The sequence below is a fragment of the Ptychodera flava genome, chromosome 10 (genome assembly GCF_041260155.1).
Source record: "Ptychodera flava strain L36383 chromosome 10, AS_Pfla_20210202, whole genome shotgun sequence".
In the NCBI taxonomy this organism is placed as follows: Eukaryota; Metazoa; Hemichordata; class Enteropneusta; family Ptychoderidae; genus Ptychodera; species Ptychodera flava.
The window spans coordinates 41,653,387-41,674,494 of record NC_091937.1 but is presented as its reverse complement, the minus strand read 5'-3'; the positions used below and the strand labels follow the sequence as shown (position 1 = coordinate 41,674,494).

The window sequence follows — 21,108 nt, the reverse complement described above, 5'->3', positions numbered from 1 at the left end:
AGGCCACATACTACCGCACTATGTTGTTGGTTTCGATCCACGCCACGGCCAACAACTAGAGGAAGTCTGGCTAGCGGGGCGTTCGCGTTCGTATCAGAGTGGTGCTTCATTTGGCGGACACACAACGCCGTAGCAGTAGCACGCGTGCTCACGGTCCATCGGCTCAGGACACAAGTACGTCCGTTTATCAATGGTTTAACCATCAGCATTCTTCAGAAACCGCAAATTGAATGGGATACCACATAGGTCCGCACAGCGGTTTTGATACATTCTTCAGTAGGATTGTATTACTTGACCAAAGCTAATTTCAGGCGTGCGTGTTTAACTTGAGCAATTTGTCTCTTTTCTTGAATAGAATTGTGTGATGGATGAACAAGGAGACCAGTGCTGTTGCCCCAACAACGAGAAAAAACCTGAACACAGTATACTCTACAGCCTGCTTGCAAATCCGACATCCTCGGTAACCATGGAAACAAATAGCATCATCCCAGCAGCTGAAAATCCATCCTCTCGAAGTGGATTGCAATACAGTTATTTCTCTCATAACCATAATCACCACCACCACCATCATCATCATCACCATCACCACCACCATCGCCACTGTCATCGTCATCATCACCAACCAGCTGCCCAGGTGTCGGTGAAACCACCGGACATCCTCCAGCAACAAGAGGCCGCCCAACTTCTCCTAAAGTCAATGGACTTCATCAAAAATCTTCCCGCTTTCTGGGACTTGAAAAGAGAGGATCGCCTGCCACTGTTCCTCAACAGTTGGTCTGAATTGCTCATCATTAAGATGGCACAACACAAATTTCAATTTGATACAGAAGAACAAACTCTAGAACCCTCTCAGGATTCTGTGACTGGAAAGTTTCACGTTTCCCAACAAGGTATTCCAATGTTGTCAGATGTAAAGAAGATAAAGAACTTTATACGAAGATGTCAGTTGTTGCAGCTTGATGATAAAGAATACGCTTACGTTCAAGCAATCATATATCTAAACCCAGGTGAGTAATCTTTCAATTAATTTGTTGGGTGTATATTGCATATCATACACCCAGCTGTGTGTTCATGTGAGTGACTAATTATCATAAAAATAGATCATTTGCATATTTTTATTGTTTTGCCAAACAATCTGTTTGTTTTTGTCATTAGCATATAAATAGATTGTCACAAATACAAAGAGGGTACTGACCCTTTAGCTTCCACTGTTGAAGCCAAGTTACTTATGTAATAGTACCAGTATTGTTAATTTTATTTGCCTTTTGTTTTACTTTTGCTGTGTGGGTTACTCGTGGACGTAAAGTTACCTCCATGGGTGAACCAAATGAGCACCATGGCAGTATTAGTTTGTGATTTTTGTGATATAGGTACCCACAATTATCAAACTAATTTCCTGGTAATAGAACATGTTGTATCAAAGCTGTTGGTTGGACCTCTTTAGTAGAGGACTCTGTATGTCAACATTAAAATATAACTTTCCTGGTACACTTCTGCTGTTCACAAGGTATTTCTTTGTCGTTTGGAACTGCTTCCATATTTTATTAAATGTCAAACAGTTGTCATGGTATCCTTTGTTGCCGATGACGTCAGGTTAACTTTGTACTACCATATAAGGAATGTTTGACCTCCTTGTAGGGGTCAATCAAAAAAAAAAGCCAATAGTGCAGGCTCATGTACTATTGGCACCTAAAAGATTAAACTCTGGAAAAACTGTATGTTTTTAACCGTTTGCTTCCTGAAACCCATCCACAAACTCTTGATATTATTTGTCCATTTCACACTTCCCGCCTAAAAATCCCCAAAGGAAAAGTATCTGTGAAATCAGACCCTTGCAATAATTAAAATCTATCGCTAATAATTTTGAAAATTGATTTTTCAAATTTGCTGGTATCAACTAGATATTTTTGTGTTCTGGAAAAGTTATTGAAGCGTTTAGGTCTTTGACCAAAATGTCTCTCACAAGAAATAAGGAATTGATATATCTTGGAGGCTTTGATAACAATTAAGATACAAAGAAATGTTGAAAAGTTGAGCTTCTCAGTGTAGAAGTCATTATATTTAAGTTATGATATAAAGATTTTTGCATGTATTTTCATTAATTTGTCACAAAATTATCACTTTTTGAAAATTGGAATGTTTAAAAATACAACATCAAGATTTAATAATTAATTTTCAAGGTAAGCAAATTTTTATGAATTCATACAACTTCTCATTTCAATGCAACCGCTTTGCAGTGAGGAATTTAGTAGGAAAATATCCAACAGAGGTAGCCCATGTCAGTGTGACTGGCCACCCCTTTGCTAAAATGATGAGCTCCATGTCTGCTGCATAAATACCTGGCTGCCTTCCACAAAGTATAAAAGACGGATTCAAGGCCGTTTGGTAGTGTTCAGAAAATGAGGACAGTTCGCACCACTTCCCTGCGTAACCCTAACGTCACCGCCACTCCTTTACTCTGTGGCCATGATTCTTCTGTATTTGTATGCATAAAACGGATGTTGTATAGACATTACACCACTATTTGCTGTTTCCTGGTCGCATCTGTGTTCGCCATAGCCAAAAGAAGTTCTGGTCTCACCAGGTCATTGTGACCTTGACATTGACCTTGTGTTGAAAACCCGGTGTGTGAAGTTCAAGTTCTTACACTGAACAGGAAAGTGACAGAGGGAAAATGATAGGGAAACGAGCAATTGTTGAGGGCGAGGATTTTTCCATTCTGTTTAAGGACGTTGCGGATTTATGTGAGGCCAAGGTCATTAAAGTGCAGCGCTCACCGTAAAAAAAAGTCAAACCATAGAAACGTAATATGTCATCCAGAGCTATCCAATCATAACCTTCCACTTATCAGTCGCTCTCAAATGTGTCAGACATCATTTATTTATTTTGTTCATGATGACCGATTTCTGTAGGGGAACCTAGTTTTACATCTGAATAATATTTGGGTGTGCGAAAACACATTTTTTTTTGGTAAAAATAGCTCTGTTGTAAAATGGCTAGCTATTGGAATGATGATTGATTACCAAGACGACGGCCCAGCCACCACTCACATATAGAGTTGAGTTTAGAGGTTCAAGGAAAAGAACATTAGCATAGTCTACCCCATTGACTGGTACGGTCACCGTGACGTCGGTCACCATGACGTCATCACAATTATTCAGATTTCGGGCCCGTCCGGTCTTCATGCCCTATGTAAAATATAGGTTTGTCCTTCTGAAAAAAATTTACACGATATAAATTAATGTGATAAAGCATCATCAAAAAGTACAGGTATAGGAGTTGTTGAAATTTTCTATTGGTGTTGTTCGAGCATTTTCGGAAAATCTTTAAAATGAGCAGAGCGCAAAGGAATAATGTAAAATTGGCTTGGACTGATGAGGATCGGTTGGAACAAAAGAGATAACATTCTTGTTGAACAGAAAATAGATAAAAATTCATACTCCTTCCATAGTTCAGAGAAGATTCCCAGGGACCTAGCCATCAACAAATCTCAAGTGGCAAATTTCCACCAGATTTTCCTCTCCATCAAAAGCAATACTTTGGTGTTTGATCGCCTGCATCAGTTGAAAGCCTTTATACTTCCCCAGACTGATTAATGTGGTCGTTGAGATTATCATACTCGGAATGTGAATGTCTGCAAAGAGCAAGGGCTTGTAACAGTGTGAAGGGCATGTAGAACTTGAAGGTTTCTACAAGGGCATACAGTCGCTCTGATTTATTCTGATAATGAACTTAGTGATAATGTCTTACCAGCATTTAACCAGTAAAAAGGGTCTGTCTCTATGTTATTGAAGTATTTTATTGTGCTGCTCTTTATTAAATGTAAAAGTTTAATTTTCTGACGTATCTGTGATCTTGCCCTTGACATAACTGTTCACGGCAGTTCATTGAACAGCAATGAGTGTCACTGTGCAAGGTGACCCTAACCTGGCATGGCCTTTCCGACGGTGAATGAGTGTGCGGTATGATAAACCTGGATGATAGATCGCAGTATTGCTGGTAATCAAAACAACATAGATATCATAGTTGGACCGTGTACTCACACATCCTGCTTTGAAGGATAAGAAGGAACGTTTCTTGTCGAAAAGTGATGTACCGTTATTCTTTCTAGTTTCGACATGTTATAAATAGCTTTAGCTTTCCCTGTCAATTCACATATGTACAATCAATTATCCAGTTGTTATTATTATTAAGCATATTGACTTGGTGTTTAATATTCGAAATTTGATTGAACTTCTAATTTAATTTGGCTGCATAAAGTTAATAATGACATGTCAAAAAAAACAAAATCAACTTACCAATTAACTATGAATAGCTTGGTGTCTGAAGAATTTAATGTCTGATAAAATTTGAAGTACCAGCAAATATTATTTACTTTTTGGCCACTTAACAAGACCAGTATTGCAGTTCATTATGTTTTGTGGAACCGCAGTCCAGGCGGTGGATGGACTTTGGTTAAACTGACCACTGAAAAACTGTTGATTGATGAAACTGACCACTGGACTTTAACTTGTCAGTTAAATTTGGCCAAATAATTTTGGTCTTTCAATTAATTGTGATACCTCCTTTGGATAATTTGAATCCATTAATGAATCTGACAGTCACTGATGCCTTTTAGTTGGTAGATGGAACAACCAAATGCTTGTTGACCATCGGTGTGAAATTTATTTATGAAAGTGACCACTTATCTATTACTGGTTCCTGTAACTGACCACTTAACAAGTAATGCAGTTTGGCCAATGTAAATGACCAGTGGATAATGGTCAGTCTGTTGTCAATAAAATGACCATAGATGTGCTTCTTGTGGTCAGAGTGTAACCATTTAAATGCTGCTGGTCAGTGAAAGTGACCAGCGGTCAATGGAATTTGGCCAAATGACAGAAAAATGGCTGTGTTGATCATCTGTTGGTCAGCAAATTTCACTGGTCTTTAGGAATTACAATTTGTTCATGAATAAGTAATGAGCAATCCTAGATTAAGGGAGTGCCATTGGAGGAATCTTGTGGGTTGACTCCAAACCGCTTTCTTGCGATCATAAATTTGCATCTCAGGATGTGAAAACATGAAGAGCGTTTCCTACTTCAGATCTAAGAGTGACTTGACAGAGGTAAAGTGGTATGTTGTGTGAAGATATTAACAGCAACACCAACCATCCAATGTGCTAACAGCCAAAACCAATCCAGAATGGTTGGGTTGATGGCACCAACTGACTAGTGGACCAAAGCTTACCAGATGGATTGATGGCTGACAGGTTGATACCTTGGCCAAAAGATTGAGTCAGTGCTGTGATTAACCAATGGGTTGATAGAGCCACAAGGTACACCAGATGGATTAACATCCACCGACAGCCAATGGTGTGATGAGAAATACAAAAAGACTGAGTACTGTCCAAAAGCAGAGATACTGAAATACTGCAAAATTTTGATGGTTATCCAACCTGACAAGACATAGTGAACAAGTGAATCTAAAAACCACTTCAATCAATATAGATAAATAAGGCAAGATGGTACTTGTCAGCAGAATATATGGCAGGTCAAACTTTGGGTGTGTCGTTGCTGTAGATTTACGAAATGAAATGTATCCGAGATTTTTAACATGGTTGATACAACAGATTTATTGGACCACATTTCCCATAGAGGGACAAGGTTTACATATATCCTGTGTGAAGTTCATTTCTTGCCAGTAACAATTCTCGTTATCCCCAATGGTACAGTAATTGTTTTTTCCTAGATATATAAAACCAAAAACAAGAAATTATCTGGTAACATGCAGTCCATTGCAGAGTAATTATGGGAAGAGGAATGAGAAAAATAATTTTGCAATTAATCAGTTTGACTTCCCTACAGCGTCATTACATCAGCAAATCAATTACTCCTCTTTCGATATATTATATCACTGAAATATTTCATCGGCAGGTCTTAGTAATATTACTTACATTGAAGATATCCATATGAAGATATCATATATATATATATATATATATATATATATATATATATATATATATATATATATATATATATATATATATATATATATATTGTATTTATACATATATTGTGTGTATATATATATATATTATATATATATATATATATATATATATATATATATATATATATGTGCACAATATTATTCAAGTATTTGAGGGAAAATGATAAGGTTTTGCAATAATTTGATGAAAAACTATGGCACAGAAATTTATGATGAACACTTTCTTTTGTTCACATATATTGTACTAGTCTTGCCGTCACCACAAGATGGATTCAAAATGCCGATAAAGCAGTCAGTGTACATAAAATAGTAGTAGCCGTCCGGTGAACCAGGTTTGTACGACCCAGTTACTATGGCGATGTCTGTGCATAATTGTAGACAGTCATGGTACAGCCGTCTATAGTCTCAGAGGTATCGCCATACCAACCAGCTACTCAGTCTGCCTTCTTAATTAGCGCAGACATTTTCGGACTATGGTCAGGTTTGATGTGGTGTATCACTTTGACTGTCTGTCGCCTGACATGGCAAGCAAACGGGGACACCACCTGCACATGGACTATTTGTAGAGTGGCCCTTTTAAATAGTACAGGCAATATCTTGTATGCATTTGATTGACAGCTTCACTGGGCCAAGTTGTCAAGGCCAGTCCTAGAGACAAAAGCTATATTACAAGAATGCACCTTTGTACTCTTTTTGAAAACTAATATTGCCACGGTAACTATTCTGAAATGCATTCGGTAGATACAACACCACATTTTTACTTTCCCAAATTCTTATCAAGAAGGGGACGTGATTGATCATCATTTTTGTTTTGTACTTTATTGTTCTGTTTTGGTTGACTTGCCCCTGCAAAACATACCTTGATATACCTGTCTGTAAAATGGTCTTGGCCATTTTTTCAAGGTCACCGCAGTTCAGATTCAGGTCACACGACTGGCCTTTCCTCTCAAACTAAAATATGTGCATGATTCACAGTTGGATTTTTTTTAAAAGTTGAGATTTGAGTGTTAGGTTTTTAGAATGGCCACAAACTTGATTTCTAACACGTTGCTCTTAACCTTACCCTGAATTTTTTTCAGTCAGGCCTGATACAGTGGCAAACAAAAGCTGAGAAACAAAAGAAATGAACAAAGGAAGAAAAAGAAATGTAGTTTTTGATTATTTCATCATTGTACATATCAAACGCAGTTTTTAAATGCCAGGTTTGATGATCATTTTCCGCAATACCTTGGTGGTATTCAATCATGATTTTTTTCTGTGACGTTAAAAACGACAGCATGCCCATAATTCCTTTAGTGTATTTAGCTTGCACGGGATTTGTGATAGGATTTAATTTCTAATTTTAACAATATTAATCAATGTAGTCAATCCTTGTGAAATATGCTGAAACTTATTCAATTTAATGCCGCTCAGCTGTTGTGTGTCCATGGACTCGTCATTATGAGCTAGAGAGACGGAGAAAAAAAAAATTGGGATATTGTGTCAGGGTGACGCATGCGTTGTCGGTCGCCCAGTAGGTCGTTGGGTTCAAGGAAACATTGGAGCTGCTTTGGATAAACACCAAAGTGGGGCAAGTGGGCTGGACTAGTTAACACCGTGTACCTCTCAAGGACAAAATTCAGAATCCTTCCTTCCCAGATGTGCTGTTGTGTGCCAGGCAAAGTTCTAAACATTGAGTAGCTGGATATAAAAATTTAAAACCAATCAGTCTGGATGCTCAGTTATTCTTCCCAGCATGGGACTGTAGACTGTGTTTCTAAATATGTGTTAAGTGTCTGTCAACTAGAAAGGCATTTACATTCCATGAAATGAATATAGAGTCCCAGTGTAGTAACTGGATACCTCGGTGTAATATCTCACTGTCATAAACAGAAATAGTCTCCCAAGAAATGAATGAACTGTAGGTAATTTTACAGTCTATCAGTCATGATAAATCTAAACGTTCATAAAAAAATGTGGTATGTCTTATTATCGTAAACCTTGATGACCAAAACTTTGCCGTGAGTATACGAATCAAAAGTCAAGGAACATATTTTATTTCACCTTTTCCTCTGTTTTCAAATCTGAAATTTTGGTTGAGTGCATTCTGAGAGTTTTCAAATCAGAGCAAGTATATAATCTGATGTTTCAATGGAAATTAAAAAAATTAATGTTTTAAAAATTTTATATCAGTAGTCATGAAAATTTACTTATTGCTCCACCTTATGCTGTATTCTAAAATGAAAATGACTGAATACAAAAATTTATTGAAATGGTTGTTTATTCACAAAAGTTTTTAATGTTTTTGTTCCCTCACAGGTACCAATTTCTAAACATTATCAAAATAGTCAACATTGCTTTACTTTTCAATCCTAAAGGGGGAATTTTTTTCAGATTCATCCTGGAGCCAAAATGTCCCATTTTCAGGCGAAAAGTAAAGATGTGTCCACCTTTATTAACAAAGGTACATAAGCAGACAATAGTCTACAAGAGTGGGATGGCCCAATACCTGAGATCAAAAGTTTTCCCTTGAAAGCAAATTATTTAGTCTGAATGAGACTATTTGCATCTTGGTTGTTGGTATTTTATTGCAATTTCCACTGTATGGGGCAATGCCGGATAATATTGGAGAGATGCTGTATTTTGATAACTCAACCAAAAAGTTGATTATTTTCCATGAGTTGTTCACAGGTGTCAATGCGAAAACATGAAATTCATTGTGATGTTGGCTCACAAAGGCAAGTTGTGAATCAGTGAGATGGGCGCCCTCATGTGGCAACATTTTCAGTTGCACCTTTCTGTTTATCAAATGAAGGATTCATAATATGGCATGGCCATGTAACTTCTAAACTTGCACATTACCCAGATATACCCTCTACATGTAGGGGATGCAATGTTTTTCAAGACAAAAATGTACTTTATATCTCTACTAGCACATTAAACTTGAATATTTATGCATCTTGCCGTAAAACAAGTCCAAATATCATTTGGCACTTTTGTGTGGAAAATAACTCTTGGCTTAATTTGTAACAAGCAGAACCAGCAGACACTGTAAATCACATAAAAACAAAGAACCGAAATGACTCAGTTGTTATTTTGTTAGCTGTTGGTACCACAATGTGTCTGGAACTGCCTGATGGTTCAAGGACGGGCCTGTCTTCACAGGCAGTATATCACCAGGGTCTGGGCCCAGGATATCGTGAACCTCTGGGACCACTGAACAGATAGTACATCAAGAGATAAAACTATAATTTATTCAGAATGTGTCAAATGTGACTTTTGATCTAAAAGTTCTGATTAACAGTCATTATATTGCCGATAGGGCCTAGAATTTGAAAACAGCACCTAGTCCAGTACCTTAACAGGCTATGATGACTTAACTATTACAAAACTGTGATTACACATTATTCAGGCAATGAGAGCACTGACAAATCTGTTATTTTCCCGACCAAAAATTTATTTAGAGGCGTTTTTCCTTTTTCTGGCATTCATGGTCAAATGTGCTGTGAGAGAAATTTGAGCATTCCGTATATGTCCTTGATTACATTTTTTTAATAAACAAGTGCAAGGGCACATCACTGGGTACCAGGATTGTGGCCCTCTGGAGTTAAAGATAAGCCCTCAATGAATTCAAACCAAGAATTATTTTATTGAGAACGGAAGGAGATTTGACACTGGGATTAGTGTTTGACCCAGGAATGGCTCGTTGAGGAAGGAGTGTTGCTAGGTGACAAACAGAAAGGATGTTTATCCATGGATGGTAAAGCTTATGTGGTAACCTTGACAACAATGGATTAAAAGCGACCTACATTTCTTGGTTTACAGTGTTATATACACAACAGTAATACAGGAAGTACAGATACATTTCAATAACTTACTGTGTCAGGGAGAGAAGTCAGAATAATATACCATTCTTGATATACCCTGGCTGACATTCTTACAGAAGGAATAAGGGGTTAGCGTTCAATCACCCCAGTGTCATTAGCATAATTCTTCAGTGACACCTCCCTGTTTATCATAAATTATGCACAAGGCCAACAGTACAAAAACCTTAATATAGAATATATAGTGAGGCAGGCTCCGCCCATTGGCTGATTGTTAAGTGGGCTTCACAAGGCCAGACCGGGGGATGGCTAATGTTCCGCCTACGTCAGCTCACAACTAGACAGTAAAGGTGTCACTCTCTAATTGACTGCACATCAGTTGATATCATAAAAGTCAACAACCCACTACCTTCATCAGAAAAGTAAACTTCTCCGCTACAAACCAGAGACGTCTGTTACTTCCCAGTGGACAGGAGATTCCCTGTTACATTTTCTTGGCCAACGGTTTTCCAAGGAGAGAGAGACAGGACGTCTTCACTTTTTTAAAGTGGCTTTCTACCACTGGCAGTAAGTTTACCTTGTGAGAGATTGTCGGCAAAATACGAAGCACGCAATCGCTCCGTGTAGGGCATCGGAGAAAGAGAGAAACTGATGTCGGGTTCACAGCCAGATCACTGTACAAGTGTCTCCTCACAGTACTGCAACACACCAAGGGACTATTCTGTCAGCAATAAGAAGACAAGTATGGCCAGCCCAGTTTGTTCACAAGTGTCGCCAGGTGTTGACTGTAACTGCCCACCACTGGATTCAAAAAACACAATCTTGTACAAACTCCTCACAGACAGTGTATGTGGGCCGCCTTGCTGTCTGAAAGATCATTTTATAGCACGGGAGAGTACTCACCATCACATGGAATCTAGCAAACTGAAAGTGCTTTTACAAGAAGTTAGAAGTGAACAACCAGTACCTTAAAAACTTACCCAACACTGTATGCAACGTACTAGCAGTGTTTAAAGGTTTGATTTTCTATTATTTTACAATAACTTCAGTAAATCTACCGCCAATTTGTTGGAGAATTTGAAGAAAATACAAAAAACTGCCAATATTACAAAACATCATTTGCCAGACAAGTGTTTTAGATTTCATTACCCAGACAAGAATAAGAATCAGGAGATAACTTTTATTTCTTGGTGTTTATTACTATGACAAGCAGAAAACATGAATCTAACATTGGCACAATGCCAAGAAGGAAACATACTAGCCGTGGTATAGACAGCTCAAGGCCAGCTCATCAAAAGTCCACTTTCAGTGGCAAAATCAAGGCAACTGTACACAGAAAAATCAATCACTGACTTACTCCAGCCATTTAGAATGGCAGAGGGCATTCATATTATTTTAATTACGGATTTTGATGATGATTTATTTTAATTTGATCGCTGGGTAATCAGGCTGATAACCATGACGACATGCTGACATGAAGTCGTCTTATGGCAGGTGATCACAAAGTGTTTTTCTGTCGACCATGTTGTGGCTGGGGGGCTCAATCGGCAATAATATGTAATGTTTGTGTATGATGCTACAAGTGTGCTGATTTGTAAAGGCATCAACAGAAAAGCGCTGTAATCGATTTCACAGTTTACTCTCAGTGTTTTTTCAAACACTGATCATTGCAAGGTCCCAAGGCTGGTTCATTTGTTTTTCCACTGTATCATCTACTCTTTCCATGGTGGTCTTACTACCTGAAAACATTTGAAAATTTCTTCTTTGAGTTTTCAATTCAGTTGGTTATTATAAGTAGCCGAACTTCATTGCCACAATTCACCATATATTTGCACAGCACACGTGAAAGTGTGTAACACTTACAATGCATTACATCATCCAACGTGAGTTTGGTAAAAAAGTTTGCCGGTCAACAAGAGAAAAAATTCACAATTTAACTTAGGGATATGTTTTGATGTATAAGGTTGGTTTCAAATCTGGTACAAAGTAAATTTAATATTTTAGGAAACTAGAAATTGGACAATTTTACTTTTGTTTTTGAGTTGTTTAAAATGAGTTGAATTTGAAATCATGCTAGTGTGGTAGATGTACTTTGCGACAACATTGGTCCCTGAAGCTTGTTCATTGATATCTCTCAACACCATGGCCGAGTTCATTTGCTTTGAAAACTTTGTTTATACACAATTGAAAATGCTATTGTTGGTTGCATGTGTTTGTTAGCACGCCGTCAGCATTTCTGTTTGTTGATATTTGTGAAACAGTGCAAACGGAACTAAAGAAACAAAACTGATCCTGCATTGTCGAGATAGAGACTTATCAAGAAATAACAGCATTGCTTTTCTTACAGCGTCCTTTGTTACAATTTGTGTATTAAATTTTCAGTTCACTTTGCTTCAGAATATTTCAATAGCCCGAGTCAAGAATTCCAGCTTGCTCTGTCACAGTCTTTATTTGATGTATTTCTGAAAATAACAATGATATTTTCTTTTTTCATCAACAGAGACTCCATCATTGGTGAATTCAGCTGCAGTGGAAGAATTTCAAAGTGACGCACAATTGTGCTTGAGTGAATATGTGACGGCAATGCATCCGACTGACCCTCTACGGTTCGCCCGCATACTGCTCGGCCTACCCTCGCTGCGCAACATCAAGCGGCAAGCCCTCATCGAGTTGTTCTTTCGCCCGCTGATCGGCGACGTGTGCATGGAGGAAGTTCTGGCGACAATGTTACAACAGTGAAAAAAAGACAGCCTTCGAGATAATATCAGCCTTTTGTACTCTAAATGCGATTTGACTTGGAAGAACAGAAAGACGGAGAAGGGAAACGAGAAGGGATTTTATTTATTTATCTTTCTTAAATATATAAAGTGTCATAGTAGAAAGGAGATATTCAAATGAAACAGTCTGGATTTATATGAAAGATGCTTTGTAAAATATTCAAGTTTGCTTTGTTTTATTTCTCCCTTGGCATGATATATTTATTGTACTAGACATGAGTAGTATCGAGGGCTGATACTAAGGAAAGTTTCAACAGATCAGGCAGCTATTTTCAGACATATGGAGAGTACACATTACTTGATCGTAGACTAGCTTAGCCAGCTTCGTGAAATAATCATTAATTTATATGATGTACAATTGTGCTTTATTTTTGACATTCTCCCAAAGCAGCTGTTTTCAACTTTTCTGTTTGTTTTTTGTGCATGTTTAGAACGAAAGTGCAACACAAAAGTTATAACCATACGTTTTCTTTGTTTGTAAACAGTATGTTTATATGCCATTCGACTCCATTTATATAATCATTGGAAAATTTGTTTGAAAAAAAAATTAGATATCTGGTTTCAATGCCATGCCATTAAATTCGTGTTCAGATTCGTGTTCAGATTTGCTATGCCATTCCCAGATTTAGATATGCATATGTATTGCCAGATTGTAGCATTGCACTTCATTGCAAGGTTGAAAATATCAAAGTCTTCTACAAGCAGCCACCGCACTGCTATTCTCTGGTTTTCATGAGATTATTTTCTAAAAAAATTACAACTGCCGCTGATTTTTTTGCTGAAAAATTCATCGATATAATTTATTTGCACAAGATGGACTCTCTTTAACCACTGCAGTTGTTCTGTAAATGTACATGTTTTATTTTGTGATCTCAAAAGTTTATACATTTTATGATTTGTGATAAGAAAAGTCGACATGGAAGAGCTCGAGTAGAAAGGATGTCAGTCTGTTTGCATCAAGGAGGTAGCAATAGTGTATATTATATGCTAAAAGAGAAGATATCTATTTTATTGGCTATTTAAATGAAAAAGTTCACCAAGTGAACATTGAACATATGTGAGAGCAAGGGTCATCCACAGTCGGGATGTACTGTTCGGTAGAATTTGTTCTTATACTGTTCTTACTAGCAAAGAATTCTTCTCCTTCACCAAATTTTCTTTGTAGATTATCATTCCTCAGTTCGTTGGAAACTTTTTCTCTTTGTATTTGGTCGGCAAGTTTAGTGAAAGCAAACTTTAGAATGCATGTTAATGTACGGGCATGGAACTGAACTTCACTGATAAAAGTACACATTACAAGTAAGTTTTTTTTCTGTTACATTGTTGGGTAGTGTAGTTTTATTATTGCTAAAGAGTGATATAACGGTGTGTTCAGATGGCGTGACCGAGATGTGAGATGACGAAATCTTACAGAAAGGTGTTGGATCCTTTTCATAATTTTCATTAGTTGTCGATGGTTTTTCAGCTTCTGTGCACAAAGATGTATGCCTGGGCTTGCGTGACCTAAAGCAAAATGTTTATGCCAGAAGACTGAAATCCATCACGCTGACAAGGTCAAGGACAAATCAAGCAGAGTGTGTTCTTACATTGTGTTGCCACGGATACTGCTCATGACTTTTGCTTTGTCTTTTAAACACAGAGGATGTAAAAGGTTTTAAAATCATGATCATGTATTTGGTTATTACAGAACAAAAAACAGGTTGCACTTTTAAGTTGCAAGGGTCTATGCTAGACAGTGCAAAGAACGCAGGATACAAACAATTGTGAAATGAAAGAAACAGTGGGGCATTTTATTGATTCAAAAGTTGTTGTTCATCTGTGGGCTTGTAAACTCATCCCAACTGAAAGAATATATGAACAAAAAATCTTTAAATTGACATGATGTGCAGTTGTTTGGAGAGATGAGCCTTACAGCCATTATCTGTGGTCCCTGGTGAACCTGTGTCAACAGTGTTAATCCAAAGTCAATGCCCTCACCTAATTTCTCATTTTTCATATATCAAATGAACGTTTTGGGAGTTCACGTCGTGAACTTGAATGGCATAGACCGTGGTCTCTGTGTAAAAGCCAGATCTTGTCATTTCAAGGTAATTAAGGCACCAAGGAACACCCTTAGCGATGTGTAATTTAAACCCAAAGGGTGCGGAAATACAAGACAAGCCTGTTATTTCTATGATTTCTTCGGAAGTTACAATGTGAGATCGCTTACTCTGCTTGAGTGACATTTGAACTTGACCTTTGATTCAATTTTACATTTTTGGGAAAAGGAAACTTAGAGCCAAGAGAGATTCTTATATTTCAAATGGATGGCAGAGTTGTCAGACATTCAAACAGTACTGTATAAACGGAAGCATCTTTAATAGACCTGTTGTCTCTTTATTAAAACCCTTGTCTGTGAAGTTGTTTCCTTTTTCTCACTATTTTCCTGTGATATTATTTGAATTTTCCTTTTTGATGGTGGGATTTTGGACATGTACTGGCAAATGTACAAGACCAGGATATTGTTTTTTTGTTTGGACTATTCTGGAAAAAATCTCAAAGCTGACATGGGATCTTTTGTGTCCATGTGAATGAATAGATGGCACTTCAGAGTTTTAGCGTGGGAAAATATCAAAATGGAGAGAGATTCCACACATTGGTGCATCCACATTCTGTGAGGCCTAGGAAATAGCAAAGTACACCTTTGTATTTAACACTTGATTGTGAACTCTAACGAAACGAATTTGCCAAGTTAATCCAGTACGAGCTGAAACCAGACCTACAGCAATCCAAAAACTAACACTTCTTTTCACCAGTTTTGGCAGAAGTTCCAAAATTAAGAATCTGCCCCAAGCTCAAACAATTTTCAGTAGTTGTCTTCCAAGGTAACGCGACCTTGACCACAAGTTACCATGACAACAAAATTGCCCTTACCAAGGTCATTTGCGTATTATGGTAGGTCAACCTGCCACGTGTTTCGCAGTTTGATGGAGCTGACAGACGACCAGCCTATCCCCTGTAACGTCCTTGGTAGTAACCAAATATATCTCTGTTTTTAGTGCATCCTTGACCCAGATGCGTCTTGTTGTCTAACTATCTCTCACATTTGAAAAGTAATAAAACCGAATCGTTGCCAAAACGAAATATCTTGATTTTCCGGGTTTTTTCCCGTGTAACCTGTCCAAGGACGCTTAATGTCTCGTGTCTGCTTTGAGAATTACATTTGCCAGGAATGCCATAGATCTGTAACATGGGAGAGTGTCCTCAACCTGAAAACGTTGGCCCAATTGGCTGTTTGCAAACACTTTGTCAGACTGTTAGGTGACAGGGACCTCAATATTTCTTTTGTTTCTCTGAAAGTGTTTATTGTAAGTGTCTATAAATTGTATGGTTTGTTTTGTTTTGTTCACAATAAAGTTCCTTTTGAAAAAAGACAAAAAGTTGTAGTTTTGCTTGTACATTTGACCATAGGAATTTTTCCTTTTCTTCGATGTAAAAGTTGAATAGGAATTTTCCACTGCGGTGGTGTGATACCGTTTTTTGTCGTGATGGGATGTTTTGCTGGCCAAGACAGCAACTCATGTGATTGATGAACTAAGGGTTCAAGCGATGAAGCTCAGACGCCGTGCCGGTGCACAAAGGCCGGTCGCTAAGCATGTTGGGTAAAAAGTGTAGACTCTGTTATTGTTTGTTAGTCGACGAGCTTTAACTGTTCACCAATTGTTCCGTTTTCTTACAACAGTTAGAATAGCAGGTGATTGGGAAAAAAACATGGCACCTTATTTTGTTTCAAGATGTAATTTTGGACCTCTAGTAATATTTTTCGCCCCGAATTTTCGGATTCAATGGCAGTTTTACGCCCCTCGATCCTGCAAAGGATTGTGACTCAAGAGAGACTTTGTAGACAAACGGAAAAAAGCAGGAGACGCGAAACTGTCAACTGTATTAGTTGTATGTCAAAGGCTTATCAGGAATTCCTTGCAGTTCCTTGGAGTGTCACATCTCGTTATAGATAGCCTTGATAACGACTTCTAAGAAAATTCCGACTTTTTTGACACTATTTTCACAAAAGCTGATTTTTTTCCAGACGACCGCAACGTCAATACTGTATTTTCTTCGAATTGTTGACGTGCATATATTTGACGTACATATCATGTCAATGAATCAACACGAAGTTATATTTTTGTCCCGTTCGTGAAAATCATTGCATAAGTAGTTTGCTTTTACACCTCTTTGCCGTCTTTTCGTTATCACTCAAAATAAATATTAAGTAAACAAATTCGAAATAAGATACCTGTTTGAATTTTGTGAATTCTACATTTTCGTTGAAACAAATATCGTAAATTTTGTTTGTATTTGTGCCAGATTCATTGAGCAATGGCCTTCATATGCGGCGAAAATATGATTTCCCTGCAGTGCTGTTCAATGCCTGACAATTGCACTTTGCATTGATCGAGCACCAGACAGCCATAATGTTCAATGTCTCGTACATTGTCGACGGGGAAATTGTCATCGGAGGATTTTTTTGATGATAAAAATTGTTGATTCGTTTGGCATTGAGGAAGGACCAGCGTCAGAGAAATGGAATATCAAGTACAATATCAAAAATAGAAATGGCCTTGTGAACGTTCAATGGGATCGTGAGAAAACCAAGCCAGGGTACCTCTGGAAAACAGGGGTCAACACCCGACCTTCCCTGCAAGGCCTCTCTATTGAGCCGTAGTTACCAGGCAGCTGACGCTAATTTCATTTTGCAAGTGGGCGTAAATCGCAATGATTGTCGAATTTTGGTCTGATTTTTATGATTCAGCGAAAGGGAAAAATAAACATATCGGGAGACAACGGGATGCGTTATTGAACAGGTGAAAGTCACAAACAGCTAATTGCCGTCTCTGGTTAAAAAATATATTTTGCAGGTAAAATTTTTGTCAAGATTCACTATGAGTGGGATTGAGGAAGATGCCAAATCTGCCAGTTTGCTTTCATATCGTTTTAAACCTAAAAAATACTGATGTTTGAATTTATTTTATGCGTTCAACAAAAAAAAATGTTAATTCAGTAACATGGTAAACGAATAATATAAAATTTGACTATTGACAAATTCAGCAAATCGCATGGTTCAAAAGCACAGAGGTAATTATTGAGCGCTTTTTTTGTGCGTTTTTTATGTTTTATTCCTAAAAACTATATCATATCTCTTGACATTCTGATTTTTGGACAAGCTTCGAGCTTGGATACCTGTAACCTTGACACATCTGACAAAAACACCGCATTTCCCCAGGTATCATTACAAAACATCTTTTCTAGTTCTTTGTGACCGAACTCGGAAGAGAGGAAGAGATTGCGCGATTCTACAGCCATAAGTGTCTGTTTATCACAAATCTAGAACAGTTTCATCCTGGAGGACACACTTTGAACTGCTTATGACTGATTGTATCGTCCTGTCCACAGCAAACATCAGTAACGCCACCTCACGAGCACGCATCGTATCACAGCAGACATAACCGTGCTGCACTAACCGTGATGTCCCACGCTACGACACTCTTTCAACGTGATGATCCTGCCAGTAAATGCAAATATTGCACTCGAACATATTTGTCTGAAAAAAAAAATTGAAATGGAAAAAACCCTCTCTGACATAAACCACATTTCAAATTTACAGATATTCGAAAACGAGGCAACGGCATCTTCTGGGCAGCAGTGCTGGTGAAGTGACTGTATACATACTTCACTGAATCACACAAGTTATCGACCTCCATGGTTTTGTCTTCAATATCACAAGCGTCAAAGGACCAGCCTTCAGTTCAAAGGAAACCATTGCTTTAAAACCGCAATAGTCGCAAATGTCTCAAAATATCCTTAGTTTTAAAGCGTTTTCTTTGAATAAAACTCATTAAAGACTGAAAAAGTGTATGTCGAAAGTGGTATATGTATTCAAAAACTTTAACATCATTCCCGCCATTTTCAAAAACTAATCAAGTGACAGAAAAAATAAAGATTACGACAACAAAATGTCGGCAAAATGTGTACGAAATACTGCATTTTTGTACTTCAGTACACTAGAGGCGTCATTTTACGAGTGCGACACCCTTATATTATTCAACATGCTAACGTGTCGGCATAGTCCAAATCAGCGAGCATTGATACTTCTACACACGGCCTTCAGTTTGCACATTTAAACGAATCAACTTTGGTTTGAAAATAAAATCATGAAAATAATGCATAAAATTCGCAGTTATTGTTGCTTCAAAGTACGCGCCTCGATAGTGAAAGACTTAAACTTTTACTCAAACTTCCCTAAATAAATATTTCAACCATTCTCTTTCAAAATCAAGAGTAAAAATCAGGGGTCTCCATGCAAATTTTGGTACTAGAGAAACAAATTACCAAAGATTAGCCAATATTTTAAATTCAAAATGGCCACCATCCCCGTGCTAATTTTATGAGGGGAAATAAAACGTTCAATTTTCGAAAACTAGGTCGGTGACAATTTTTTTACACCAAGAGCTTTAAAATGAGCCCCCACAAGTGGTATATCAGAAAGGAATTGTACAAGTTTGAGAGTCCGAATATCTGTCCCCGAGGCGCATTCTACCTTCCAGTGTAATTATGAAAGCTGAAAACGCATCTACGAACTGTCAATATATCCGATACATCCCAACAAGAGTAAAACAACATATCTTCAATGACAAATTAATCTTTTCGCTGCACTGTTGATAATAATAAAGGTTTGCATTTTTATTTGGTTTTAGCGTCAATACATATAAAATACAAAAAAGTACTTTGTATATCACTTACATTTGCAAATTTTAAGCCACTGAAAATTGGTAAGAGGATTGAAACTTCCGATACAAATAATTGTAACAGCCAACCAGTCATCTTTCCTGTACAAAACTCAGAAACAACTCTCGTTTTCTAGGCGAGGGACTCTCGTTTTCTAGGTGTATTCTCGCGATACTTTGCGTCATCAGAAGCCTACCATAAAAAGCCATGCGTCGAACAATTACTTCACCTCGACGACAGAGAAACATATTGTTATGGGGAAGTCTTCCGCGACACGATTAGGCTTTCTCAGAAACAGACCTTAAGTCTTGTCTGAACAATGGATGATGCGTTGCCATCTGGTATAGTTGTTTTTCTGAATAACTCTGACGGGCGTGGAACTTTTATGTGTAATTTAACAGCAATGACCACCATATATGGTATTTACAACTGTTGTTTTATCATACCATCCTGATGAGAATTCAAATAAAAGACAAACGAACTCGAACGACTTCAGAAAACCCAGTGGAAATAAATAACAAACAAACAAGTTAACAAAAGTGAAATGTTATTGTTGTATCTATATGCGACGTTGTTGCATGAAAACTCAACAATTTTAATAACCAATTTTTGGACTGCCTGCTTTCAAATAGATGCACGAATAAGTTATCTTTTGTTTTTTCCTAATTCTTTGCTCATTTCATCAAAAGAAATCTGACCTTAGACTTCATGAAATTGCTCTTCAATGGCGGGCAGTCATTGTCCGATCTCTACTGAACACGTACCTGCACGTACATGCACTGCAGTTGGAAGTTTTTAGACTTTGTTAATTTTCGGAAAATGTCGGACTTTATCACTTCGGCGGACTATATCGACAAGCACACAGCGAAATTCTGCAGCCAGTCATCGATGATCACGCCACCCTTTGCCAACACCATAACTCTATTGTTGGCGTCACCTTCCAGAACGACGAAACCTGTTTTAATCGAGGACAAAGTTTTCACTTGTTCTGTAAAATTTTGTTTGGATGGCTACATCATTCTACTAGCGCCTTCTTCTTGTTCATCATCATCATCATCATCATCATCATCATCATCACCACCACCACCACCACCACCACCATCATCATCATCATCATCATTACCGTACCTCCACTACCATAATCATCGGACAATCAGATCTATTGATTTGCCAATCACAGATTGTGTATTTTCTGTTTTCAGTTGGTATTGCCTCCATGATCTAACCTTCGCAACATTTGTTTACCAAATACCGATGTATCTTGCCGTAATATTTAAGCCCTGGAACTGTCCAGATCACCATATATCATTTAATATCAGCTGTTGTCGTTCAGTATCAACGTCACCAACAAATTACGGTATACCTCTGATTAAAAAGAACGCTCTCAGTTAACTGTAATATCCTGCAGGCGTAAGAATACGATCCACTTTATATAATAATATAGTCACTGATAAAGCAAACTCATTTAATCGAAGATTGGACAGGCCTCTAATATTCAATTTTGTCTCTATTTATTTAATATGTGTAAATAATCATTTAGGTTGCAAGTTTCATTAATATTGCAAATTTAATTTGCAGTTGTGTGCGATGTTTTGTTCGAAACGATGTTCCTCGTGGGCCAGTAGAGGAATTAGCAAGTGTTTTGTCTAAATTTGACCTTTAACTCTTATGAGACTTTTTTCTAGCGAGCAAGTACGATAGTGGCACTGAACTAGTTGTTCCAAATCCCATGGATTTAAGTGTTCACGATCTGTACACTCGTGCATGATATG

At 37.6% G+C, this 21,108-nt stretch overlaps 1 protein-coding gene across 1 annotated transcript; it reads left to right on the top strand.

Annotated features, from left to right (window-relative positions):
- Positions 1-31: 31 nt before the first annotated feature.
- On the top strand, positions 32-15,993 carry LOC139142827 (nuclear receptor subfamily 0 group B member 2-like). The gene is made up of 3 exons (XM_070712991.1): positions 32-174; positions 356-1,007; positions 12,298-15,993. Exons 2-3 carry the CDS (start codon positions 365-367, stop codon positions 12,534-12,536), a joined length of 882 nt encoding a protein of 293 aa, XP_070569092.1. The 5' UTR covers positions 32-174; positions 356-364; the 3' UTR covers positions 12,537-15,993.
- Positions 15,994-21,108: the final 5,115 nt, after the last annotated feature.